At 40.9% G+C, this 25,584-nt stretch overlaps 1 protein-coding gene and 1 long non-coding RNA gene across 12 annotated transcripts in view; one reads left to right on the top strand and one right to left on the bottom strand.

The window, feature by feature from the left end:
* Positions 1 to 25,584, top strand: part of LOC143879849 (uncharacterized) — a 121,568-nt gene that overhangs the window by 88,820 nt on the left and 7,164 nt on the right. For 2 of the 11 annotated variants that reach the window (XR_013251409.1, XR_013251416.1), the window contains exons 4-5: positions 14,494 to 14,570; positions 16,539 to 17,404. This is a non-coding gene — a long non-coding RNA (uncharacterized LOC143879849). Of the gene's footprint in view, positions 1 to 14,493; positions 14,572 to 14,879; positions 15,251 to 15,285; positions 15,834 to 16,538; positions 17,405 to 17,450; positions 18,236 to 24,473; positions 24,774 to 25,584 lie in introns of those variants that run through there. The other 9 variants (XR_013251412.1, XR_013251407.1, XR_013251408.1 and 6 more) reach the window with 9 other exon arrangements.
* LOC143878418 (histone H4-like) lies at positions 22,290 to 22,807 on the bottom strand. Its single transcript, XM_077380714.1, has one exon. It carries the CDS (start codon positions 22,751 to 22,753, stop codon positions 22,442 to 22,444), a length of 312 nt encoding a protein of 103 aa, XP_077236829.1. The 5' UTR covers positions 22,754 to 22,807; the 3' UTR covers positions 22,290 to 22,441.

Below are 25,584 nucleotides of genomic sequence, written 5' to 3'. Positions count from 1 at the left end.
TACGAGTTGAAGTATGATTTCCTACTGTGTGCAACAGATGCACAAGTAAGTCCTCTTGCAAACCATGAGCAAGCCACCAAGGCTCCTGCCCACACCTGCTGGGCCTAACGGGCGAGGAGTCAGCAAGTCACGGGGTCAACTTCTCCTATAGGGTTTGGCCAACCAACCAGCTTAGCGGCGAGTGGCAACCAAAGGTGCTATAAACAACGCATTTCCAAGACAAGACGGGATGGATTTTAATACCGGTTGTGTCCTGAACTGTTTCCCCGTGACACACGGCACGTATAGCTACAGTGATGCATGCCATGCTGGCACGGTACGAAGTCGTGGGCCGTGCCGGGCTTGGTTGGGCGGCTCGGCGGGCCGACACGGCACGACCCGTTGCTAAGGTACGGCACGGCCCGGCCCGCGAGCCCAGATGCCCCCTTTAAAAAATGTGATTTAAAAAAAAAAAAAACCCGAGAATACCCCTTAATAGGTGTTTCAAACGGCTAGTTTGGGGGGTATGCTCGTCCAAAACTTATATATTTCAAAAAATCTCTAAAATACCCCCTCCAACAATTTTATTACAAGGTTATTTTAGTACTTATGTTTCTCATCCCTTTGTGGCACAAGTTTATTGGATAGTTTTTTTTTATCCAAAATTGATTAGTATTTTCCTATACATGGCATGTTTGTGTGTTTCTTGCTACTTTAGAATCGCTGTGTTTGTCGAAACTGAAAGGACAGCTCAATCTGAATGATGGAAGATTTGGGTGGTTAGTAGTGTGAGTACTAGCCGAGAGTGCCCAAGGAGACCATTTGTGGCATAAGGGTTGATTGTTCAAATCAAGTACTATGGCGTTGGAATAAAGTAAGCAAGACTAAGCGTCGCAACTGGGGATGTAGTTGGTTCCCAATATGATTATGCACCTCGAAGGGTAGCAGGTGTGTTGTGCTAATTAATCCCAACAGGGGATTCTTGGCCTTGGGAGGAGGCAGGACTGATATGGTGGAGTGCTCAATCCATCATCACCGGTTGTAGGTTAGCCAAAACCTTCCGTGCCGAAAGTGATGGCACGCTATCCGGTTGTAGGTTAGCCAAAACCACGCTATCCGGTTGTAAGTTAGCCAAAAACCTTCTGTGCCTAAAGTGATGGCACGCTATCTGGTTGTAGGTTAGCCAAAACCTTCCGCAACGTTTGTAGGCACCGCCAGAAAACCTTCGCCTAGTTTGATGGAGTCCAAGAAAACCATCGTTGTGAAGATAATTCCAGCAGAGCTACAAAGTAGTGGTTGGCAGAACATGAGACTGTGTGGTATGCAGCAGAAGTCAGAATGCGCTGATTGTCGAAGTATCAGTGCCAGCTGTTTTCAAGATTGAGAAGTCATTGCTATTGTGGACCTGAGCTTCACAGAGCGCTCAGTGTCGACGAGGGCGTCGACGTTATCAGGTGGGGGAGTGTCACGGGTAAACAGTTCAGGACACAACCGGTATTAAAATCCAAACTTACCTCGTCTCGTTGCGTCTTGAGAAGTCGTCATTTACAACACCTTTGGTTGCCACTGGTGGTTAAGGGGGTTAGTTGGCGAAACTCTATAGGGAGAGTTGGCCTTGTGACCTGTTGACTCCTCCCTATAGGCCCAGCAGGTGTGGGCAGGAGGAACCTTGGCGGTTTGCTCATGGGTTGCAAGAGGACTTGGTTGTGCATTTGGCGCACATAGCAAGAAATCATACTTCAAATCGTAGGCGTGCTCTAAGGGAGCTTTGGGTGCGGACTGTGAGCTATCCACAGGGATGCTCCAGTTTCTTGGGTCGAGGATGGGGGCCAAAGACAGTGCATGTTGGGTCGGGTTCCCACATGCATTGCGCGTACGGACCGGTGCAAGGGGCTAGCTATACTGTTTGCCTCCTGCACCGCGATACGTCTTGTGGGCAGGCCAATCTCTGAGCCTTCCATGAGTTCGTGCCGGGGCGACCTTGGTTGCCCTCACGAGGTGTTCACCTTGTGGATCAGTCCATGGGGCATCTTGCTCCTTGGATGACCAAGCCCTAGCGCTTGGCGGATTGGTGCGTGGCATTGTCATGCCTCGTACTCGATGGACTTTGCATTAGACCTCAAGGCCTTATGTTTGATGTACTCGTGATGCAGGCTGATCATGAGTGTGGGTATCTAGAAGCGCATGTCAAGATCTGAGCCAAGTAGCCTGTTGAACAGCTTTGAGTTTGTGTGTACATTCGAAGCATCAAGGGGTGTTGGCGTGTAGGGCCTTTAAAGCCTTGCACGATTGAAGGCTTGCCCTAGCATTCGTGCATGTTGGGGCACCGCACGGGTTATTCCGCTGGTCAAACATTTGGCCCGTGACACTAGTCACGTTTGTTTCACCCAAACCTCTCTGTTCTTATTCAGCCAGAGGAGTTTATAAGGCCGAGGACATGGTTCTAACTGTAGCCCTAGCCTCTGTGCCGCCTCTTGTGAGATAACATTCTCACAACTGCCAGGGTCTATAATAAGGGTGCAAACCTTTCCGTTGATTAGGGTTGCAGATGAGCTGAGCCGAACTTTGGTGTGTTCGGGCTCGACTCGCTTAGTTTGAGCGTTGGCTCGTGTTCGTGATGAGCTTTATACTATGGGCTCGTGTTCGGCTCGCCAAAATTCAACAAAGCTCGAGCTCGGCTCGGCTCGTTTAGTAAACGAACGAGCCCGAGCCGAGCTTTTAATGAGCCGAGCCGAGCCGAGCCAGGCTCGAGCTTGGTTGGGCTCGGGTTTAACTCGTTTAGTAGACACATCAAATAAATACCATCAAGTAATATATATATATATATATATATATATATATATATAATATATAGTAATATAACGAACATAATCAGAGCTTTATAGCTCGGCTCGGCTTTATGAACCGAGCCTAAAAAGTTCACGAGCTTGACCAAGCCAAACTATACAAACTTGAGTTCGGCTAGTTTATTTGACGAGCCTAATTTTTGGGCTCGGGTCGGCTCGTTTAGTAAACGAACGAGCCCGACCCGAGCTTTTAATGAGCCGAACCCAAACATGTTCGTGATCCTGCTCACGTCATTTGCAGCCCTACCGTTGATAGAGCACTTTGTAGAGAAAATATTGTGCCTAAGCCAATCCTCCTCTGATTTGGGTGTCGGGCACAATCTCCTAGATACCAAGCACTCTCCTTGGGCATCATTAGCTAAAAGAATGTCCTTTTCTTCTATATCCTCCTTTGGAACCAATGGCTCCTCAATAGGCTTCTCCCCATCTTCCTCATGGGTGTATAACTGTTTCCTTGCCTTGGGACATCAAGAAGAGTAATGGCCCATGGTTTGGCATCGGAAACACTTAATATTGGCCCGAGCATTTTGAGGACGAGGTGGGGCTGCTGGGCCACTAGTCTTAGCTCTAGTAATTGGCCGTTGTGGAGCACTAGTGGAGGCCGAGGTGGGAACCATTCGTGGGAGAGTAGTGCTAGCAGTACAGTTGGCCCTAGGCAAAACTGTGGGTCCGCCATAAGATGAACGACTATAAGAGTTTCGTCGTTGAGACTCTTCAATAGCGCGTGTGTTACTTTGGGCCTCGGTGACACTTGGCAAGGAGTGTGCCACTAAAGAATCATATTTGGATAACCTGAAGCCACTAATATAACTAGATACCAATTGTTCCTCCATCTCAAGTAATTTATTAGGGGCAACCAATTGTCGGAACTCATTGGTGTACTCGCTCATAGACTTTGGTCCTTGCACAAGCTTATGCAGGCGCTGATATAATTCGTGGCCAAAATTATACGGCAAAAATTCCCGTCGTAGTTCCATCCGCATCATTTCCCATGTAGAAATGGGTGGTTCTCCAAGTTGGCGCCGTCGGAACTTCTCAGCTTGCCACCAAGCCAGAGCGCGCCCTCTCAAGCGTGTCGCAAATAAGAGATTGACCTTATCGGCCGTTCCTCTTTGAGTTCTAATGTCTCCTCCACTATGGATTCCCAGTCCAATAAACCCTCGGGTTCTCTCCCACGATCGAACTTCGGGATCTCTATGTTTAAACCGTGTTCCCACTGGTTATCATGGCGGACAAATGGAGGGTCAAAATGAGGCGGATGCCGCTTTGGGGGATTGTACCCGTTCTGCCACATCTCATAGGAGTCTTAATTTCTTCCTCATCGTCTCCACCATCGGCCATCCTCAAACCCCGGGGGTAATGGCGAGAATGTCCCCGCACGCTCATCCTGTCAAGCCTTGCTGACAACTCCTCTTGGTGAGCTGCCATCACCCGGAGTTGCTCGGCTTGTTGATTTTGGTTATCTGTTAATGTTCGGAACTGTTCAGCTTGCTGTTCTGTCAATCTTTGGAGTTGCTCCATCAAAGCTGAAACAGATGGGTTAGGTAATTCTTCATCTAACTCGCCGTGGTGCCATATGTGTGAGAGTAGCTCAACTGCTAAATGTGGTAGCTGCCAGTTTTAATGTTAAAGAAATTTTGTTCTCATATAGAGAACAATAGCTGGAATGTCCCCCTTCAACCGTATTTCCGCCCAGGAAAGAGACCAATTTCCGCAGCCAGTAAGTGTTGCAGAGTCCACTATTGCTGGTTCGGAGTATGCCTCAAGTTCTCACATTCGAAGTGGCACAAGTATTCAAAGGCAATGATCAAGAGAGTGAATGGCTCTGATGTATGCAGATCTAGGATGATTCTAGTTAGAATTGATGTAATCCAGCTTTGGAATCAATGAACAGGAAGCAATTGTCTAGGATAATAGAAGTAGAACAAAACATAGTCTCTGATCTAGTTATTCCACCGAGTAAAAAAATGAAATGCTATATGCTCTGTTTGGTTGCCGGGTTTTTTTTGTGCCTGGGAGTTTTGTGGGAGAGTAAGTTAAATTTTGGTTCCATCCCATGTTTGGTTGCCTTTTAGCACTAGGTTTATTTTAATCCCACTCTTGTAATGATTACTTGTGGGGTGAATTTTTTAATCCCACTTTTGTAATGATTGCATTTTCATCCCATCCCAAGATAACCCCAGGAACAAAAATAAACTCAAGAACCAAAAATAAGCTTGAGAAGAATTTTTTTCTACCCAACAGTTCAAGCAACCAAACAAAGGTTTTTTTTTCTCCCACCATATCTCCCAGGGTATTTTTTTCTCCCACATAACCAAACATGGGATTTTTATTTTACCAGGATACTTCCAGGACTTTTTTTTTCCCACCTATCTCCCAGGGTATTTTTTTCTCCCACTTAACTCCCGGGAACAAAAAAAACCCGGCAACCAAACAGAGCAATAGGAATTAGGTTCTGGTATACCTTTTTAAGATGTAAGAAGAAGACAAAAAAATGGAATAGATCTATAACTGTGTAGCAAGAATGACTGACAATCAAAGAAAGAGACTCATCCCAGCAGATCATACAACTGAGAAAGGAGGAGGAGAAAAGGACCTGAATCTTCGAAGGGACTTTTCTCCCACCTTCACTTTAGTACTCTTCTCTTAATCCTCTCAAAGACTCATTAGGAATCAGAGAACTACTCTCTCTCTCCTTCTCGTTTTCTCCCACTCCAAAGCTTCCGAAAATGGGAGACATCTCCTCTATTTATAGATGGAGGGAGGTGTCTAGAACCTTCACAGTGACAGCTAGCCCTGATGAGCTGTAATGCTACGTGTCGCCAAAAGGATATGTCCAATGGTGGTCCAAATTAAGTAGTTTTTCATGGAGTGACACTTGGCATGTGGTCCTCTTTGAAGTTCTTTATGGGATGACACATGTCATGTGGTCCCTTGGAGGTTCTCCATGAGTTGACACATGGCATTTGGTCCCCTTGGAGGTTCATCAATGATCGCCACATGTCAAGTGGTCCCCTTATTACAACAACAACCCTACAATTAACCTCAAACTACTACATTTCTACCACAATCACCACTCTTATATTTACAAGGATGCCACTAGCCCTCACTTTGCTTTCACTTGATTCTTGTTCTTTAATCTCTCAGATCTTCTTAGTGTCTTTGGATACTCCACCTTGGATAGGTACTCTTCCTCTTTTTCGCTAGTCGGATCTTGTGGGACCGGGTCCTCATCACCTACCCCCATCCACCCAGCCCAAACCGCCCGTCCCGAACCCACCACGTATTGAAAACCCTCGGGCAAGTCCCGAACCCTCCTCTTGTGTAGCCAGGGTTTTGGCAACCAAATAGAGCCAGATTTGGACATATATATGATCTCAAAGGATTGGGAGGATGCAGTGGCAGAGCCAGGATTTATATATAAGGGGGGCAGGCATATAGACATTTCAAAGAGGGGTGGGGGGGCAGGCTTATAGACATTAAACGGGGCTGGACCAATTGAGCTGGGCTTATTAAGGAGTTTGGCCCAACTCAAGGGGGGCAGCTGCCCCGCTTATGGTACATGTAGCTCCGCCCCTGGGAGGATGAATTCTTGGAGTTCAGAATGATGGCTCCCCATAGAATTGTTTTCTGCTATTACCCTCTATTATTTTAAGAGGATTAAAACTTCAAGACTAAACCATTTGGATTTAACTTGGCTTGGTGCGAAATTGATGGAATTAAGGCTGAAATTGATGACATGTGGAAAGAGTGCATCATTGATTGTTACAAAAATTACTCCATGAACAAATTGAAATACTTGCTTGGTTGAGTATCCCAAAATGGATGAAAAATTGGGTGCTTGGTGGGTGGAACACAGGGTTGGTATCTGGGTCGGCAGATGTGATCATCGGGTCTAAACTTCGGTATGTGAAGAAAAAACTAAGAAAGTGTTGGAAAGAGAGGAGTCATCTGTGAGAAAGGAGTGGCTTCTAATTCGAATTAAAGTGTTAGTTGAGAAGGAGGAAGTTGGTCATTTAAAGGAAGACAGGGTTGGTATCTTGGTCGGCAGATGTGATCATCGGGTCTAAACTTCGGTATGTGAAGAAAAAACTAAGAAAGTGTTGGAAAGAGAGGAGTCATCTATGAGAAAGGAGTGGCTTCTAATTCGAATTAAAGTGTTAGTTGAGAAGGAGGAAGTTGCTGAAGCTAGTGTAGAAGAGGAAGTTGGTCATTTAAAGGAAGAGCATAATCGATTGGTCCTTCAAGAGGGGATATCTTGGAGGCAAAAATCTAGGGTGAAATGGTTAAAAGAGGGTGATAAAAACACGACCTATTTTCATGCCATGGCGAGAGCTAGGAGAAGAGGCAACCGCATCGAAGCATTGCAAGTGAATGAAGAGATGGCTGACAATAAGGAGAGAATTCCAAATAAATCATTGACTATTACCAGGAATTATATGCTTCTGAAAGGAGGGTTCGTGGTTGTTAAAGTATAAAAGATTAAATAACAGTTTCTCCAACAGCTTAAGCTTTTGGAATAATTGGTTGTTTCACATGGTATCAGAGCAAATGCCTGGGTTCAAACCTCCTTGTTGTCAAAAATCCACATTCAATGGCCAAACCCAAAAGAGGGGCCACATGTGCCACGTGTAGGCCTAAAAGAGGGGCCACACGTGAGGGGGAGTGTTAAAGTATAAAAGATTAAATAACACCTTCTCCAACAGGTTAAGCTTTTGGAGTAATTGGTTGTTTCACAGTCGTGTCCTGGAGGGGATGGGGTTTGCTTGTCTATCGGAAGAAGGTAGACAATTGCTTGTCTATTGGAAGAAGGTAGACAATTGCTTGTCTATTGGAAGAAGGTAGAAAATTGCTAGAACGTCCATTTTCAGAGGAGGAAGTGCAGAGAGGGGTTTTTTTGTTGGGAAGAAATAAAGCTCCTGGCCTGATGGTTTTAGCTTGGCTTTTTAAGGAGTGTTGGGACTTTGTAAAAGAGGATTTAATGTCTTTTTTCAACAATTTTATCAGGGGATTGAATTGGAAAAGGGCACAGGAGCCACGTTATAACCTTGGTACCCAAAGTTAAGGGTGGTCTGAAGATATCCGATTTCAGGCCAATTAGCTTGGTTGGTTGCTTATACCAAGGTGTTAGCCAAGGTTCTAGCTGGGAGATTACAAAAGGTGTTGCCGGAAATCGTATCACCTTCTCATTATGCATTTATAAATGAGAGGCAGATTATGGATTGTTCATTGATTGGTAATGAGATTATTGATTTCTTTGCTAAAATGGGTAAGGAATTGTGTGCAAGTTAGACATGGAAAAAGCCTATGATGGGGTGGAATGGGACTGTCTTAACTACTTGCTTGGGCGTATGGGTTTTGGCTCGAAATGGAGGGTTTGGATTAGAAAGTGTATCTCCTCAGCTTGGTTCTCCGTGATTGTCAATGGATCACCAAAAGGGTTCTTTAAGTCTTCCAGAGGGTTGAGACAAGGCGATCCTCTATCTCCCTTTCTATTTGTGATTGTAGCAGACACTTTGACTAGATTATTACACAAGCTCAAAGAGGGAGCTCTAATCAAGGGCTTTGATATTCGTGATGGTCAACTTGAGGTTTCTCATCTACAATTCGCGGATGACACTTTGCTATTCAGCTCCCTGGATCTCCTCTAAGTGGTGAATTTAAAAGCTATCATTAGATGCTACGAAATGATCACAGGTCAAAGAATGAACTTCCACAAGTCAGGGGTTTTTGGCATTAACATTCAGGATGAGACTTTAAGGGTATTGGCAGGTGTTATGGGGTGCTCGATTGACTCTCTACCGTCGACATATCTTGGGTTGCCTTTGGGAGTTGCTAAACCTAAGAAAGAAAGTTGTGAACCTCTCGTTGATAGAGTGGAGAAGAGGCTTGAAACTTGGAAGAGAAACTTGGTTTCTAGGGCGGGGGGGGAGACTCACCTTGATTAAGGCAGTATTGGCTAACATACCCATCTATCAGCTTTCAATTTTCAAATGCCCTATGAGCATCATCCTGAGACTTGAAAAAATTCAGAGGCGTTTCCTTTGGGGAGGGTTGAATGATAAAAAAGGGATTCCGTTTGTAAGTTGGGAGGAAGTATGTAAACCCATCAAGGCTGGTGGCCTTGTAATTATAGGCATTAAGGACACCAACCAAGCTCTTCTAGGGAAGTGGTTATGGAGATTTGGGGAGGAGGGACATAATTTGTTGGCGAAAGTGATTGAAATCAAATATGGATCATGCAAAGGCCATTGGGAATCGGAGGACAAGTTTAGGAAGCCAAGGAGAATTATATGGCTAGATGTGATGTGCTTCAAAGAAAAATTTATGGAAGGAGTAAAGTTCAAAGTATACATTGGGGATAGAGTTAGATTTTGGGGGGACAAGTGGTGTTCTGATGTTCCGTTGAAGGAGTCATTTCTGCAACTATTCGCTCTAGCACCAGATAAGGAGGTAATGGTAAAAGATTGTTTTAGTAGAACTGATAATAGTGTGGTTTGGTGCCCTCCTTTTAGAAGGAATTTCTTTGATAGGGAGCTAGAAGTGGTGGGGAGGCTTCTGCAGATTCTAGAAAGGTGTTATATTAGGTTGGATGGTGTAGACAAAAGAATTTGGGTTTGGATCTCAGGTGGGGAATTCTCGGTAAAATCATTTTACCACCAACTTCTACCTTGCCTCAGTCCCTCCAAAGTAGCCAAAGTGTGTAACATAAAAGCTCCGCCGAGGGTTTGTTTATTTGGGTGGATAGCGATCCTCGGCAGAATTCAGACCATTGACTTCCTCAGAAAGAGGAACATGTTACTTATAGATCATTGTGCCCTATGCATCGAGGCGGGGGAATCAGTGGACCACCTCCTAGTTCACTATAAGGTGGCGAGGGAGGTTTGGGGTAGTTTATTGAGCACTTTTGGGATTGCATGGGTGTTCCCAAAGTCTTTCGTAGACCTGTTTGATTGTTGGGCAGCGGCTCCATGAAAGAGGAAAGGTAAAACACTGTGGAGTGTGTCCTTTTTAGCTACAGTTTGGGTACTTTGGAAGGAACGAAATGCTAGGGTCTTTAAGGGATTTAAGAAGGGAGCACATATTCTTTTCAATTAGGTGGTTGCCTTAACCATAACTTGGGTGAAAACTTTAAAAGGTTTCAGATTTGTATCGGCATATGAATTGTGGCATGGTTGGAAAGAGATTTGTTGGGCATCTAGTAGCAATCCCAAAGTTATCCAAGTTTGGTCCCCTCCTTCCCATGGGATTCTCAAACTTAACTTTGATGGCTCAAGTTTGGGGAATCTGGGGCCAACGAGTATTGGAGGTCTTTTGAGGAATGAAGGAGTTGTAATCTGGGCTTTCAGTGGTGCTATTGGTGTGGCTGACGCTAATGAGACGGAAGTTTGTGCTATCCATCATGGCATCAAGTTACTTCATAATACAGATCTTAATAAGGTGGTTGTGGAAGGGGATTCACTCAATGTTATTACGTGGCTAAAAGGATCTTGTTCTGCTCCTTGGAGATTCAACGCTCTTTTTTATGAGATTTAGGATCGAATTGGATCATCCTTGATTTCCTTCTTTCACTTCAGGCGGTCAGCGAATGGAGAGGCTGACAAGCTAGCTAGAGAGAGGGTGTCTTTAGGGATAGTATTGAGCTTTTTTATTTTCTTCCTCCCTAGTTGCTTTGTTTTCTATAATTTTTTCCGGATCTTGTTCCTTTCTTTATTTTGTTCTCTCTGGGACCTCCTCAGTCTCTCTTTCAATGAATTTTCTCTTGCCATTAAAAAAAAAACAAATTGAAATACTTAAAAGAACAGTTGAAATCCCGAAATACCAAATCATTTAAGTCTCTTATAAATCGCATAAACGTGTTCTTTGCCAGATTTATGATCTTAAGGGATTAGTAGTATCAATTCTTAGATGTTGAAACGGACGACTCCCTTGTAGACTTGTTTTTGATTCCAAATGACTTGAAATGATTTAATTCAAGATCGTTGCAAACAATTTTATAAAGAGTGTAAGCATGTATTAGCACTTTATCTTTACTTTTCTGGTACCTGTATCCTTTTACTTTCCGTAGCTATAGCTTGTACCTGGATTAAGGAAGAGTTCATAGAGTCTGTCTCTTTAATTCGTTTATCCTTCTCACCGGCATCTGATCTGTGTCTGTTTTGCTGTGTAGATTGAGTCAAACGGTCTTTCGACCCTAAGTGTTGTCCGCACCATGCGCGTGTAGCCCCCCCCCCCCCCCCCCCCTCCCTTCTCTCTTTTCTTTTTAGCCTTTAGCGTCACGCATTGCCCCTAAAGAGTCCTTTCCACATGTGCAAAGGCAGAGGGGCCCAAGGAAGAAGGTGTCGTTCCCCTCTTCTTCTCGATCACCTAACATCCAGTCCCAGTGGACAAAAACGTTTTGGTCTTTGACCTCCCTCGAATTGAGTTTCCGAGTTTTTGCCTCGAGAGAGAGGCTGGCACGCCCGCACATATACTTACACAAGCGCGCGCACGTGCTCATACACTCATCGTGTTTTAGACCGAACGACGCCAACACTTGAACTTGATAGCTACTTCTTCCTGGTGTTATTTGCTCTCTGGATTATCTTTAGGTACCTCTCACTCTGGTTTTTGTTTTGGACCTAGTTCAGTATTTTTGGTCCTGTGCACTTGTAAACCATGTGGTACTATTATTTTGGTCTACATAAGCAAGTATTGTATGGGATGTATACTGAGGCATCAGCTAAAGCTCTCGGAACGAGTGCAATAACAGCAGGTGGAATGTATCATGAGTTCTTGTTCAAATTTTGTTCCTACAATCTTTTTGTGCTGATTTGATATCAAAGTTCTGATCATTGGAGGCTCGGACATTGGTCTCCTTGAATGCTAGAGAAATAATCCAAGTGGAGTCCTCACATTCGAAGGATGGAGAAATACAAAGTATCTACATGAAATTTGATTTTCGTGCAAAAGAACTGGGATTTTATGATGAAGAAAACCAGAGTCTGGTGGGAAGGTCAATTTAAGGAGTCTACGTTGTATTGCTAGGAAGATAACAGGAATATTACGTGAATTCATGCTTTTGATTAATGAACCAGCGTGTGACGGAGAAGGAAGAATTGAGTAGTTAAGTGATCTAATCTATGATTAGTATCAGGCACAATGGAATTTGATGGAGGACTGCTCTTCAACAACAAGATCGACAAAGTGGGATTCTCAAAAAAATTTGATAGGTTGTTTTAATGGAGAAACTGATCAGAAAAAGAATTCTTTAATGCTTCTAACTTTCTAGTAGTTCTACCCAATGTACAAGGCAACGCCAAAATATCAGAGCTGTGGGGCGTTGGTCTTTTGGGGTAGAAGTATATTTATAGATTTTGCAGGATTTGGTTATTTTGGTTTGGAGAGAAGATTTGTTTGGTACATTTCAACGGGGTAAAAGTAGATTACAGTCAAGAGCTAGGATTAAGCCTCTAGGTCTGTTTAGTTTTAAATAATTCTTTTAGAGGATTTATGCAATGTTTATAACTTGCACCCATACAAAAAATTGCCCAAGGTAATAGAGTCAATTAAGGGGAGTCATTGATTGATGGGACGAGTTTTTGTTTGCTTGGGTGAGTCAAAGGAGATTCTGATTGAGTCAATAGGGCCAAAACGGAGCTAGTCAATGATTGACTCGGGGGGTTTGAAATGATTATGTTTTTTTTTTTTTTTTTGAAGACAATAAGATCATCCAAACAGTTAGCGGTTCTAGGAATGAGCAAAATGGAGATAACCCTACCCAAAAACAGCTCCAATCTCATCAATGAATTTGGTTGATCTCCGCGGACATTGTATTGAAAGAGTCGCTTTCCACTTCAAAACTCCCCTCCATCTGATTAAGGAAGATGATTCAATCCTCGATGGAGAGCACGATCCTCGACCTCAGAACCATCAGTGTACCCAATTATGACTGCAAAGGAGTAAAGGCATGGGCTAAGACTAGATTACAATCAAAAGCCAGAGTTAATTTCAAGATAATAGGAAAAAAAAGGAAAAATAGAAAAATCATACAAATTAAAAAAGGGAAATGATTTCAGCACAACCATGTTTTGATACATGCGCGCTCCTAGCTTGTTGTTTAGTATTTAATTGGCCTGTAAGTGCTTTTTGGGAATCATAAAAAGGGCGGCCCAGTGCACTTTGCTCCTGCCCTTGCGGAGTCTGGGGAGGGCTAGATTCACGCAGCCTTACCCTTGCTTTGCAGAGAGGCTATTTCTGTTTCCGTGACTCGAACCCATGACCATCAGGTCACAATGGAGCAACCTTACCATTGCGCCAAGGCTCGCCCTCTTGCTTTTTGGGAATCATAATAACCTTTTTACAACTCTTTAATACTAAAAGACAAGCTAGGTGCGCGCATGTATCAAAACATTTTTATGCTGAAATCACTTCCCTTTTATAATTTGTATTATTTTTCTATTTTTTTTCCTATTATCTTGAAAATTAACATGACTTGCATTGAGGCATATCATGACATACCAGTACAAGCATGACTTACCCAAGACCAAACATGATTGACCACATTGTATTTTTTATACATGCACGCTCTTACCTTTTTGTTTAGTATTTAATTGGCTTGTAAGTGCTTTTTGGGAATCATAAAAGAGTGGCCCAGTGCACGAGGCTCCTGCCATTGCGGGGTCTGGGGAGGGCTAGATGTACGCAGCCTTACCCCTGCTTTGCAGAGAGGCTGTTTCCGTGACTCGAACCCATGACCATCAGATCACAATGGAGCAACCTTACGATTGCACCAAGGCTCGCCCTCTTGCTTTTTGGGAATCATAATAACCTTTTTATAGCTCTTTAAATACTAAAAAACAAGCTAGGTGCGAGCATGTATCAAAACATGTTTATGTTGAAATCACTTCCCTTTTTATAATTTGTATTATTTTTCTTTTCTTTTTCCTATTATCTTGAAAATTAACATGACTTGCATTGAGGCATAACATGACATACCAGTACAAACATGACTTACCGCAAGATCAAACATGATTGACCACATTGTATTTTGACTTCTTTTCTTTTCTTTTCTTTAAAAAAAAAAAATGATATTTTCTCTTTTCTTCTTTGTACTCTTTTAAGTATTTCTCTATCTTTTACATTTTTTTAATTATTTTTTTTAATTTTTTCCATTACCCTAAGACTTAACATGCGTTATTGTGAGGCATAACATGACTTGCGTGGAGAACAAACATGACTTGCCCCAAGATTAATGACGACACTGGTTTTTTTGGCCCCCCATGTGACGGACTGAATACATGCACACCCAAAAAACTTTATTGGGCCCATATTATTGGTGGATCGAGCATGTTCATTTGTTGGGTCTCAACTTAAATAGGTTGTGGCCCAAAAATGTCTTAGTGTACCCATCTATCAATAGAGGTTTAAAAGGATGGCACAATATGTAAAGCTCTACAATTTCAATGTTTGGGATAGCCCTATGAAAATGATTTTTGGTGCACACCCTATTTAACTTGGGGGATCCCACAATTGAATGGCCTGAATCATCCAATAATATGACCCCTAGGAATTTTAGGCCTCTGAGGTACTCCTTTCCCATCTAGGTTTTTTTCCATTTTTATTACTTGAAGTTTCCAACTAGAAAACCATCAAACCATCTTCTAACCTTAGTTTTCCTCTTGCCCAGATTTCTTTTACAGAACTTTAAAAAAACGATGAAAAGGGAGATTTTGAGCGCCTGGATCTTGCCTCGCATCTGAATAGGTTTTTTTCCATTTTTATTACTTGATTGATTTTAGTTCCTACATGTTTTATACAGGATGCTTTAGTATAATATATGTTATTTAGGTTTTTTCATGCTGAGTTATTAATATTTGTACCATTCAAAAAATATTTTATCAACATCTGTGAAATTTATGTTTAGTTTCATGGGTGCATTGCAGCTATAAGTCATCTGATTTGTGGTGATCTCAGGAAGTACTAAAATGAATATTTAGTCTATGTTTCATTGCATTGCTCCTCCTAGATGTTTCTTATTAATTTTGCCCGTCTTCTGCTTCCTTTAAATAGCAGGAATCATGCCATGGTTACATCATATTCTTTGTTCGGTTGTGATTAACTTTTATTGATGGTGATGGTACTCACAACTCACGTTTCCTGCATCGTTAGAATTGTATATGCCTTGCACGGTTCACCTCATGTTAGACCCTCCTCTCCTTTCCCCTCTTAATTAAAGTTATGAACATCGTCCCGTTGCTTAATTTTTCTGGATATTCGTTTTGTGCATGGACAATTATTGGGCCATGCCCAGATTTTGTTGCATGCATGGGAGTCTTCCTTACTCTAACTTTTTGCATCTGTTGAGATTAACCTCATGATTGTAGTAAGAAGCAGATTACGCTTTCAAAATTTCATTTGCCCGCCATGCTCTACTACCTGTGGATAAATGATATGTCTTTTCATGATTACTTTTTAATAGGTTGCAATATCATTTGCAAAAATCCTTATACAAGTGACAACACCAAGAACAGCATACTATGGACGTTTCCCTGAACAGCCAATTCTTATTGTGAGAGTTGATTCAGATATCTTCTAAGTAGAAGTGATGATGGAATTGATTGTGTCTCCACATTTTTCAGTTCAAACAATATATTGGTAGGACTGTTGTCACGTTTTAAGTATGAATATCTAATCGGGCAAAATTGGGTTTTCAAAGGGCTCACTTTTTAGCAAAATTGTTTTTTTATTGTCGAAGGTGTGTAGGACAACACATTGATGATCAAACATTACAATATGTTGCTAGAACAGTTAAGCCAGAAACATATATGGGTAATTTTGTTCACATAAGCAAGAAGTCGCTAATTTTACATGCACTCTGAAAATTATTGAATTTAATTATTGCTATCAATCAACAAACGGATATAATTAAAATAGATCAATTCAAGATGTTAAAATTGAATGTGTCCTGGATATAGTGAAAAAAGGATTGTATGTTCACATAGAAATTAGAATTTCTATTTTGGAAAGGATGGGCTCAAGTGAAGAGGTTGTGAATACTTTAATATTTACTTTTCAATTATACAATAAGACAGATCAAATCATCTTAGCTTTCGATCCTCGAATCTCCCCTCACTACAAAGTAATTTGCCTTTTGGAATGGGGGAATAGCCCTGACCAGAAAATTAGGGTTGATATTTTCTCTTCGGAAACGGGCAAGTGGGTTAAGTCTAAGCACGCACAATCGTTTCACTTCTGGGACTCAACGTGAGTTTTTCTTAATGGAATTGTTCATTTGAGTGCTGATCAGGATTGCATTGTTGGTTTCGATGTGAAGGAAGAGAGCTTTCGGGTGATCTCGTTGCCTGATTCTAATTCCGGCGAAGTAGAATGTCAAGGTGTGTCGGGAGGGTATCTTCATTATACCAATAAATTCAAAAACCCATTGAAAATCTGGATGCTCAAGGACTGGCAGAGTGGTTGGATCCTAAAGTATGAAATCAATTTCGAAACCTCAACAATAGAGAATGATCATGATATATCATTTGAACCCATAGCATTCCATCCGGATTTTGACATTGTTTTTCTTAAGAGATTGGATAAGATCCTTTCCTATGATCTCAATACCACCAGATTCGAGGAGCTTTATACTTGTTATTCCGGTTATTGCTTTCCATTTTTTCAGTTTTACGCCTTTTCTCCTTGCTTATACTATGCCTTGCCTTCGTCCTGTAGCTGGACTCAACCACTTGTCGGATCAGAAAATGAGTAGCCTGAATCTGCGTCTAGACCCAAGTACAATGTAAATTTTGGGTTCAATTAGTATTTAGAGATGGCAGAGGCTCTAATGGGTAGAAAGCTTTTGAACCTACTGTTATTTCCTATTCCAACACTGCTGAAGTCAAGGCCTTGTTGACGGGACTGGGGATTTATTGGAGATGGGTTTGAGGGCCTGCTTCTGGTTTTTTAAGGCCTACTCGTGGTGGAATCTTTGATGTTGTTATGCTTGACTTTCTTGTAGGAATCTCAGATGACTGCCCGCATCTTGAGCACCCATATGTTTTTTTTTTAAAGGTAACGCACCCATATGTTATGCCATTGATTTTATCTTCTGTTTGTTAGCATCAAAGCTACTTCTGGTTTTTGCGTGTTGCTACGTCTTGAATCTTATAGAGCGAAGGTATAACATGGTTTGTCATTGATTTTATCTTCTCAAAGCATATTGATCTGAAAAACTTTTTCTTAGTCCCAAATACTATTGTTTGGAGCAATTTTCACAGATTAATCTCCATTGTTTATTGGTGCGGCATCTTGACAATGTAAGCCATTTTCATGTCTTGATGAGTTTTTGTTATAAATGAAAATTAGTAACTTTTGACTGTCACAATGGTTGTTTTCATATTTTGTTTTTACACTTTTGAAGTTAATCCAACAAGTTTAGTGATTTTCCTAAATAGGGAGCAATGTGTCACATGCTCTATGGAAAAGGGTGGTCATTTTATTTTCATAAACCTGGATTGCTTGCTTGTTTGGACGGCATAAGTTATATCATAATTTCATTATTGTAAGCATTGTGTTAAGGGGGGGATAATATGTAGAAGGGCCATGGCTTTATATGATAGATACTTGTTCATGTTATTTGCAACGATTTGAAAGTTCTTCATTGGGTCTGTGCTCATTGTCTACGGCAGGAAGAGGGAAGGAGAAATCGTGAGAGGAGAAGAAAGTTTTCTCTCTCTCCCAAGTGAATCTATGTATATGTATATTTCTGTAAACATATTTTTACAATACATAATGATTTAACTGAAATACGCGTACACAACATATTATATTCTAACACTCCCCCTCAAACTAGGCACCTTATATCATATAATCGCAGCTTGGAAACAATGAAATCAATGTCTCTGATTCAACAATTTGGTAAACAAGTCAGCTAGCTGTTCTTCAAATTTTATAAAAGGTGTAGATGCATCTCCACTTAGAACCTTCTCACGCATGAAGTAACTGTTGACTTAAATATCGTTGGTAAGTTCTTGCAATGCCAAGTTAGAAGCAATGTGCACTGCAACCTAATTATCACATAATAACTTCATCAGAAACCTCACTGAAAATGCCACTCCTGTAATAGATGCTTCAACCAAGCCAACTCACTTATAGTATGCACCATTGCTCAATACTCAGCCTCAACACTATAGCGAGCAATAAAGCTTTCTTTCCAAATTTTCCTAGGTCACCAAGTTATCGCCTAGAAGTGGACAATAACCTATGATGGACCTTCGATCAGAAGGTGATCCAACCCAATTAGCATCAGTAAACACAATAACCTGTAAGTTTCCAATAGAGTTATAGATGATCGTATGAGATCGTCAAATACGCATCATTGCGAGGAGCGAATAGGAGCGTTAATTTTTATTTATTTATTTTTGAATAGATTTAGGCGGAGGGCGAGCCATGGCGCAACGGTAAGGTTGCTCCATTGTGACCTGGTGGTCACGGGTTCGAGTCACAGAAACATCCTCTCTGCAAAGCAGGGTAAGGCTGCGTACATCTAGCCCTCCCCAGACCCTGCAATGGCGGGAGCCTCGTGCACTGGGCCGCCCTTTGAATAGATGTAGGCGGTAGATTGCGATCTGTGTTGTTCTTGTTTGGAGAGTATGATCAATCGGTGATCAGATGAGTTTGTTCATGTAGGCATCGTCACAAGGACTGATTGGAAGTGCTAAATTATTACTCAATCAGATCTGGACCGTTGGGCATGACCACCTCCAGTAGCTCCCATAAGATATACAGGAAAGCGCAAACTAAAACCTCTTAGTGAGGAACTCTAAGAGACTCCATAAACTGACAATACTGAAGATGAATGAATTGTCTAGCCAAGTAATCATCAAATAATTCAATTTACCTACTTGATGACAATATCGCTTCGGATCGTCAAATCATCTCATGATCAATTCACAGCTTAGTATTTTAATCCATTGGAGTGTGAGCAGGTCGTGACCCCAATAGATATGCCTCCTGAAGCAAATATAGGACATATTTCCTCTTAGACAATCTAATCCCATAGTTAAAATTGGAAAACTCAATCTCAAGAAAATAACACAGCTTTCTCAAATCTTTGGTATTGAATCTTCAATGCCTTTAGCATCAATACTTGTAATGACAATATCATCCACATATAGTACTAGAATAATTCTCCCCTTCTCTAAGTCATGACAACACATAATGATCGGACTGGCAACTTTTCATTCCAAACTCTAATACCTCGCCGCTGAATTTGCCAAACCAAAAACGTGGAAACTGCTTTAGACCATAAATTACCTTCTCTTAACATGCGCATACTCCCAAACTCCTACCGAGCAAAAAACCCTGGAGGTTGCTCCATAGAGAACTCTTCCAATCACCACGTAGGAATGCATTTTTAACATCTAGTTGACATAAAGGCTAATGAAGATAAACAACAATCCATTTCAAAAAACAAAAATGAAGATAAACAACAATAGACAGAACTACATACACTGATGCTATCTTAGCCGCGGGAGAAAAGATTTCAACATAATCCATATTATATGTCAGTGTATATCCCTTTCCAACCATGTGTGCCGTCAACTTCTCAATCAAAATAGTGGGATAATATTTGATTGTATATACCAACTGACAACTAACAAACAACTTCTTGGGAGGAAGATAAACCTGTTCCCAAGTTCCATTACGGTGAAAGGTAGCCCTCTTCCATTTTTGTTTGCTACCCAAAATTAGACAAAACCTCCTGCACCGACTCAAGAACAACCAAAGAAGAGAGGAAAGTAGTAAAACTGCGAAAAGACGAAGATAAAGAGGCATATGTTGCAAATTTTCTAATGGGACAATAGCGCAATGAGTCAAAAGAGTACACGAAAGTTTAGCCTTTCGTTTATTAATAGGAAAATCAAGGTCATTGAGAGTAGGCACTGAAATAGCAGATGCATAGGGAACCAAGGTCTCGATAACTAGAAGGGAGGGAGGAATAGGAGACAAATCCTCATCGACAAGCTGTCTCTCATTAGAAAAGAAAGGAACTGATTCAAAAAGGTCGCATCAGCTTAAACATAATAATGATGCAACATAGGATTGAAACACTTGTTCCCATTTTAAGATTATTGGACACTGAATTCTGCTCATTGGGTATATTGAAAATTCTTAATTCTGAGGACTGTCAAATCACTTGAAGTGTAATAAACTGCAACTTGAGGAGGAATTAGTGCAGAAATTTCTGCACTAGTGCACAGATTTCACTTATTTCAGCCTACACAAGCTATCGCTCTTTGTCTGGGAGCGCCGCCTCCACAATTCCTCACCATCCTCCTGCCATCAGTGGAGAGGAATGGATCCTTATAGTCAGAAATTTCGGGTTTCATAGAAGACCTTTTCGTTGGCAGCCATAGATACATAGGATCTTATCTTGTTTGTATGAAGTGACTTTGATGTGCCATTATGTTCTTTCTGTGCTCTTGAGATTCATGATTTTTATTTTGTGATGGTAATTACCCTGAAAAGAGATTCAATGGAGATGGAATGGGTACTTCAAAATTGAAAAGACCACCAAAATTTCTTTCCATTCTTCAGGCACCAAAGGAGCACTACTGCCAATTTAGATTTTAGGGAATCAGCTCACATGTTGAGCTATCTTTACTTCGGTTATCCTACTTTCATGAAGAAATATTGTAGTTGCACCAGGTTATAGAGGCTGCATTTGGCGCTGACTCTTTGGGTTTCTTCTCTCTAAATTTGTTGCAGCTTGAAAATTTTATTGGCTGATTCTGGGTAGGTAGTATATTTTGATGATAAGGTGATAGTTGATCGTGCAAACAAGGAGTTGCTAAAGTTTTCAAGCAATAGTGCTGCTAAAAAATCATATCGGGATCCAAAATTGATGACTTTAAAGTTAGCTGAGGTGACCCAGTTTATCTAACTTTTTGTGCTGAGCCCAAACCTCTGACACAGAAGTTTACCCTGGATTCGAATTTTGAACCAACATGGTACAAAAACAATCAAAATGAGCTCCTTGGCTTGTTAAAATGAATGAGCTCCATATTAAGGGCAGTGATAAATCGACCCCCTATGTGTCTTAAATCCACACATAGGGGGTCGATTTATCACTCCCCCAAAGTAATTCTAATAATTTTATTTTTTATTTATTACATGGATATTTGAGGCAATTCTTTATGGACATATGCACCTTCTCATAAGTTGGCCCTTGAAGGGTTGGTAATAAAATCCTTCATTTTCTAGAATGTCTTTTTTAAATGCATTAATATTCGTTGGAATTTCCACCTAATTTTATTAATTGATAAAATTTAAGAAATTTAACGTTAAAAATCAAAATCAGCGTTTTTGAAATCCAGGATTGAATCCTTGAAATCACTGGATGTAATCCAAACAGTGTATTTTAAAATCCAGGATTTTTAAATTCAGACTTTCTTCAATCCAGGATTTTAAAGAAATCGGGATTTTATAATCCAGGATTGAAGGATTTTATGAGCTCACAATTCATTTGTTGGGTACCAATATAAATTGGCCTTTTTCCCAAAAATCTGATCCTAACAGGTTGATAGCAATGTTTAAAATTTCGGCTGAAATCCAAAATTTCGGATGTCGGTCAGGACTGAAACTGAAATTGCCGTTATTTTGGAAATTTCGGCAAAATTTTCGATAAAATATTAATTATTTAATTCTTTACAGAATTTCAGCTGGTAATTTCGGCCAAAATTTTGGCCCAAAAAAACGACATTTCGAGCCCTTCTACCAAATTTTGGCCGAAAATTTGGGATTTAAGCTGAAATTTCGGTTTCGGCAAGGTCCGAAAGTACTCCCGAAACCAAAATTTACAACCTTGGCTGATAGGACGGTTTGGATCATCATAACGAGATGGTTTTATGGGAAAGGACTATTAATATTGCCGCCCAACAAATGAACGGTGTAGATTTTCGAACCAAGTGAGCTGATTTTTTTTTTTTTTTTTTTTTTTTTTTTAAGTGAGTTGCTACCTACTTTGGCCATTTCACGCCCAGCGTTTGCATGTGATAAAAGCTCCACATGTTGTTGGCAGATTTTGTCTTACTCATTTAATTCATCTGACATGGCTCTCATCACATGCAAAAGCCGAGCGTGAAATGACGTTATGGGAAAGTGGCTAGCAAATCCCTATGGGCTGTTCAGTTGCGCCCTCGAAACGGAAAAGGGAGGCCTTTTCCGTGGAAACGAGCTTAAATGGTCATTTTGTTGGCGAATAACGGAAAGCGCTAGGATTTTGCACGTCTCACGTGGAATCCCACTTATCTCGCGTGGCAAGGCCATTTCCGCCGTTTCAAATCCGTGAAATTTAGTCGGATTTCATTTTCCTTTCCAAGACTTCCGTCGAAATTGCGCCCAAATCTAACGAAGCTGTGACTAGATAAGTCCAAGGCTTGTGCAAGTGTAGCTGCTTTTCTTTTTTTTCTTTTTTTTCACTGAAGCAACCAGAGAGATTAGATTGGAAATTTGAAATATTTCAATACCCAAAACCCATTACATATTCCTCCTTTCCAAAATCAATCTTACTATAAAAAAAAAAACCCATGAGGAAAAGGGAGGAAAAATAGACAATAAGGGTGGGTTTTGATTTAACCACCAAAACCATAGAGGGTCCTACCCTGCCTCTTAAGGGCATAAACAACATCCATTGCCGTCACAGTCTTCCAACTAGCATGCTCAGTATAAGTAACAGCATCACGAATAACGTTCTCCAAGAAGATCTTAAGAACCCCTCTTGTTTCTTCATAAATAAGACCACTAATACGCTTCACACCACCTCTACGAGCCAATTGCCGAATTGCAGGCTTGGTAATCCCCTGAATGTTATCCCTCAACACCTTCCTATGACGCTTTGCGCCACCCTTTCCTAGCCCTTTTCCTCCCTTTCCTCTTCCTGACATTTTTTTTTTTTAAACTCTGTAAAACCCTCGGAAATAGAAAAATGCTTTGCTTCAGCAGTTTAGCTTGTGCAAGTGTAACTGCTTAGCTTAGCTTAGATAAGTCCAAAGCTGTGAGTATAGATAAGTCCAAAGTGCGTAGCTTTTATGGTCATTAAATGAATGTTGCCATCTATTTTTGTCTTTTCTGATCCCATCCGTCATCTCCAAACAGTTTCTGTGAGTAGATAAGTCCACGGCTTGTGCATGTGTAACTTGGGGATTTGGTTAGCAACCTGGCAATTGCATGTCTCTGATGGCTGCCACTTGTATAATTGTATAAAGTTGAATCGAATGCAATAAAGAGCCTCAAGTGTCTCTTTTGTTGTTAACAAATTAAATGAGTTCCACTAATATCTTGAATAACAAGAACCGACTCCAAATAGATAGATGCTCAGAGATGAACATTAGAGTGGAAATCAAGATTGTGCTCAAACGACCAACATAGCCTCTTTAATTGCATTAGCATGGTTTGTTAAACAATTTGGATACAAGGTTCACAACTCCATGGCTATAGTATTTGGAATCCACAGTTCTACATACCTGCTATAGAGAATAATTTCGAGTACTCCAAGCACAGGCAAACGTTTGGATTTGGGAATTATTTTTACCAAGCCATGTGTTGAAGACCAGCTGCCACTTACATTTTGTTGAAAACCAGTTGTCACTAGTGAAGTTTGTGAACATATTCCCATAACAAGCTCCTTTTGCATACGGTTGAGGTTGGAAATCCTTCAAGGAGGTTGAGGAAATCCATAATAAGATTGACTTCTTAAGGAGGTAGAGGAAATCTGCTTCTTTAGTTTTTTTGAGTATTTATTTCTGTTAGTGGACTATTTGGTAAGGCTTAGGGGGCGTAACTTGCTTTATATCTGGTAAAGAACATATTATGTGCTATTTCTTTTCCGTTTCCTGGCAACTGAATGCACATTCTTGCTGTTTCTTTTCCGTTTCCTGGCAACTAAATGCGCACTCATACTGCTTTCTTAGCAGTTTCTTTTCCTTTCCATTTCTTTCTGCCACGTCATTTTCTTTTATTTTCCGTTTCCTTCACACAACTGAACAGGCCCTATATGTTTTTTTAGGGAAAAATACAGCTGCACCCCTTCAACTTTTTGACACATTCAAAGATAACCCTGCAGTTTCAAACTCATCAACTACACACATTGACTTTTCAATGTGTATAAAGTAGACCCCCTCTGTTGAAACACTATCAATGCTAATTAAGATCCGTCTCTAGCCGTTCGACTAGAGAACCGCCTTTAGTCCGCGGCCTAAAAACACAGTGGGCCCACATTGTTTGGATGATCCAAAGCATTCATAGATAGGGTGGGCAAAAAAAATCAGTTCCATAGGATCATCCTAACCCATTGATTTGTTGATGGACCGTCAACTGAGCGGATCTGAGGGCTGTAATTGTATCCCCCCCTCCTTTCCCTTTTTTTTTTATATTTTTTATTTTTTATGGTGTACCCATTCTTCAGATATTTAAACCGTTTATGGTCGGCCCCACCAAGGATTCATGTTAGAAAGAGAAGAGAGTGTATTTCCAAGAATGAAAACACTTTGAAAACGGGATTCCGTTTGGAAAATAAAAACTGGACTGAAATGAGCGTTGATTTGACCCTTTTAAATGTGTATTTAGTGCTTTTATGGGGATTTGAGCTCCTTTTTTTCCTAGCAGTGCTCTTCTGAGAACAAGTAGAGGCCTTGTTCAAAGATGTTAGCCACAACCAAAGGGTTCGTGTAGAGACAGAGGCGAAGTAACGGAACGGGAGAGCTGTTTTTCTTCTCCACTAAGGCATCTGCTAAGCTATATAATCCTTATCACTGACTTCACGGTATTCACTTTTTTATTAGGGTTTAATCTCTCTACTTTGGTAATCCTTCCTCACTCTATTTCCTTCTCTTATTCAGCTTTCAGATATTAAAATCTCTCCTCTTGTACTAATAATCTCTGTACAAGTTTAAGAATTAGAAACATGAGTAGTTATTTGGGTGATGATTTGGTAATGGCCATCCTTTCCGGATTGCCTGGGAAGGATTTGGTGAGATGCAAGTGTCTCTCCAAATCATTCCACACCTTGATTTCAAATTTCATCTCTCAAAATCCAACCCTTCCCATCTCAATTCTCCTCTATGAATTCTATGAAGATAGCTGTGGCGTGCCTAAATCTGGCTTGGGATATGCTCGTCCTAGACAAGAAGAAGATGAAAACCAAGAACATGTTATTAGTAATATTAATAATGTCAATGAGCATATCAGTCTATATAATTTGAAAGATTGCCAAAATGGGTTGCTTCTTTTAGTCCAAATGATTACAAACACCCATTGTGTTTGGAACCCTTTTACCAATAAATGGTTTGCTTGTCCTCCTTCACCACCCATCAAACTAGGGTTTGAGTCTTTTTCCATCTTAGCGTTCGATCCTCGCATCTCCCCTCACTTCAAAATAATTCGCTTTTCGGTGATACCGTGGGATCGGAAATTAAGCCCTGAACAGCAAATTAGGGTTGATATTTTCTCTTCGGAAACTGGCAAGTGGGTTGGGTCCGAGCATGTCCAACCATTTCATTTTTTGTACTCAACAGGAGTCTTTCTGAATGGAGTTGTTCATTTGATTGCTTATCCGAATTGCATTGTTGGTTTCGATGTGAAGGAAGAGAGCTTTCAGGCAATATCGCTGCCCGAATCTGGTTTTTTCATTGAAGAATATCTAGGTGTGTCTGAAGGGTATCTCCATTATACCAATAATTTCAATGACCCATTGAAAATCTGGATGCTCAAGGACTGC

This window comes from Tasmannia lanceolata, unplaced genomic scaffold, assembly GCF_043159265.1.
Source record: "Tasmannia lanceolata isolate RefF3 unplaced genomic scaffold, GAP_Taslan_0.1 ptg000006l, whole genome shotgun sequence".
Classification (NCBI taxonomy): domain Eukaryota; kingdom Viridiplantae; phylum Streptophyta; class Magnoliopsida; order Canellales; family Winteraceae; genus Tasmannia; species Tasmannia lanceolata.
Note: the sequence above shows the minus strand (reverse complement) of the source record. Positions and strands in the feature narration are given on the sequence as shown.

Bases quoted from the DNA above. Each gene is read 5' to 3' on its own strand.
- LOC143878418 (XM_077380714.1), bottom strand. From the start codon at position 22,753: ATGTCAGGAAGAGGAAAGGGAGGAAAAGGGCTAGGAAAGGGTGGCGCA.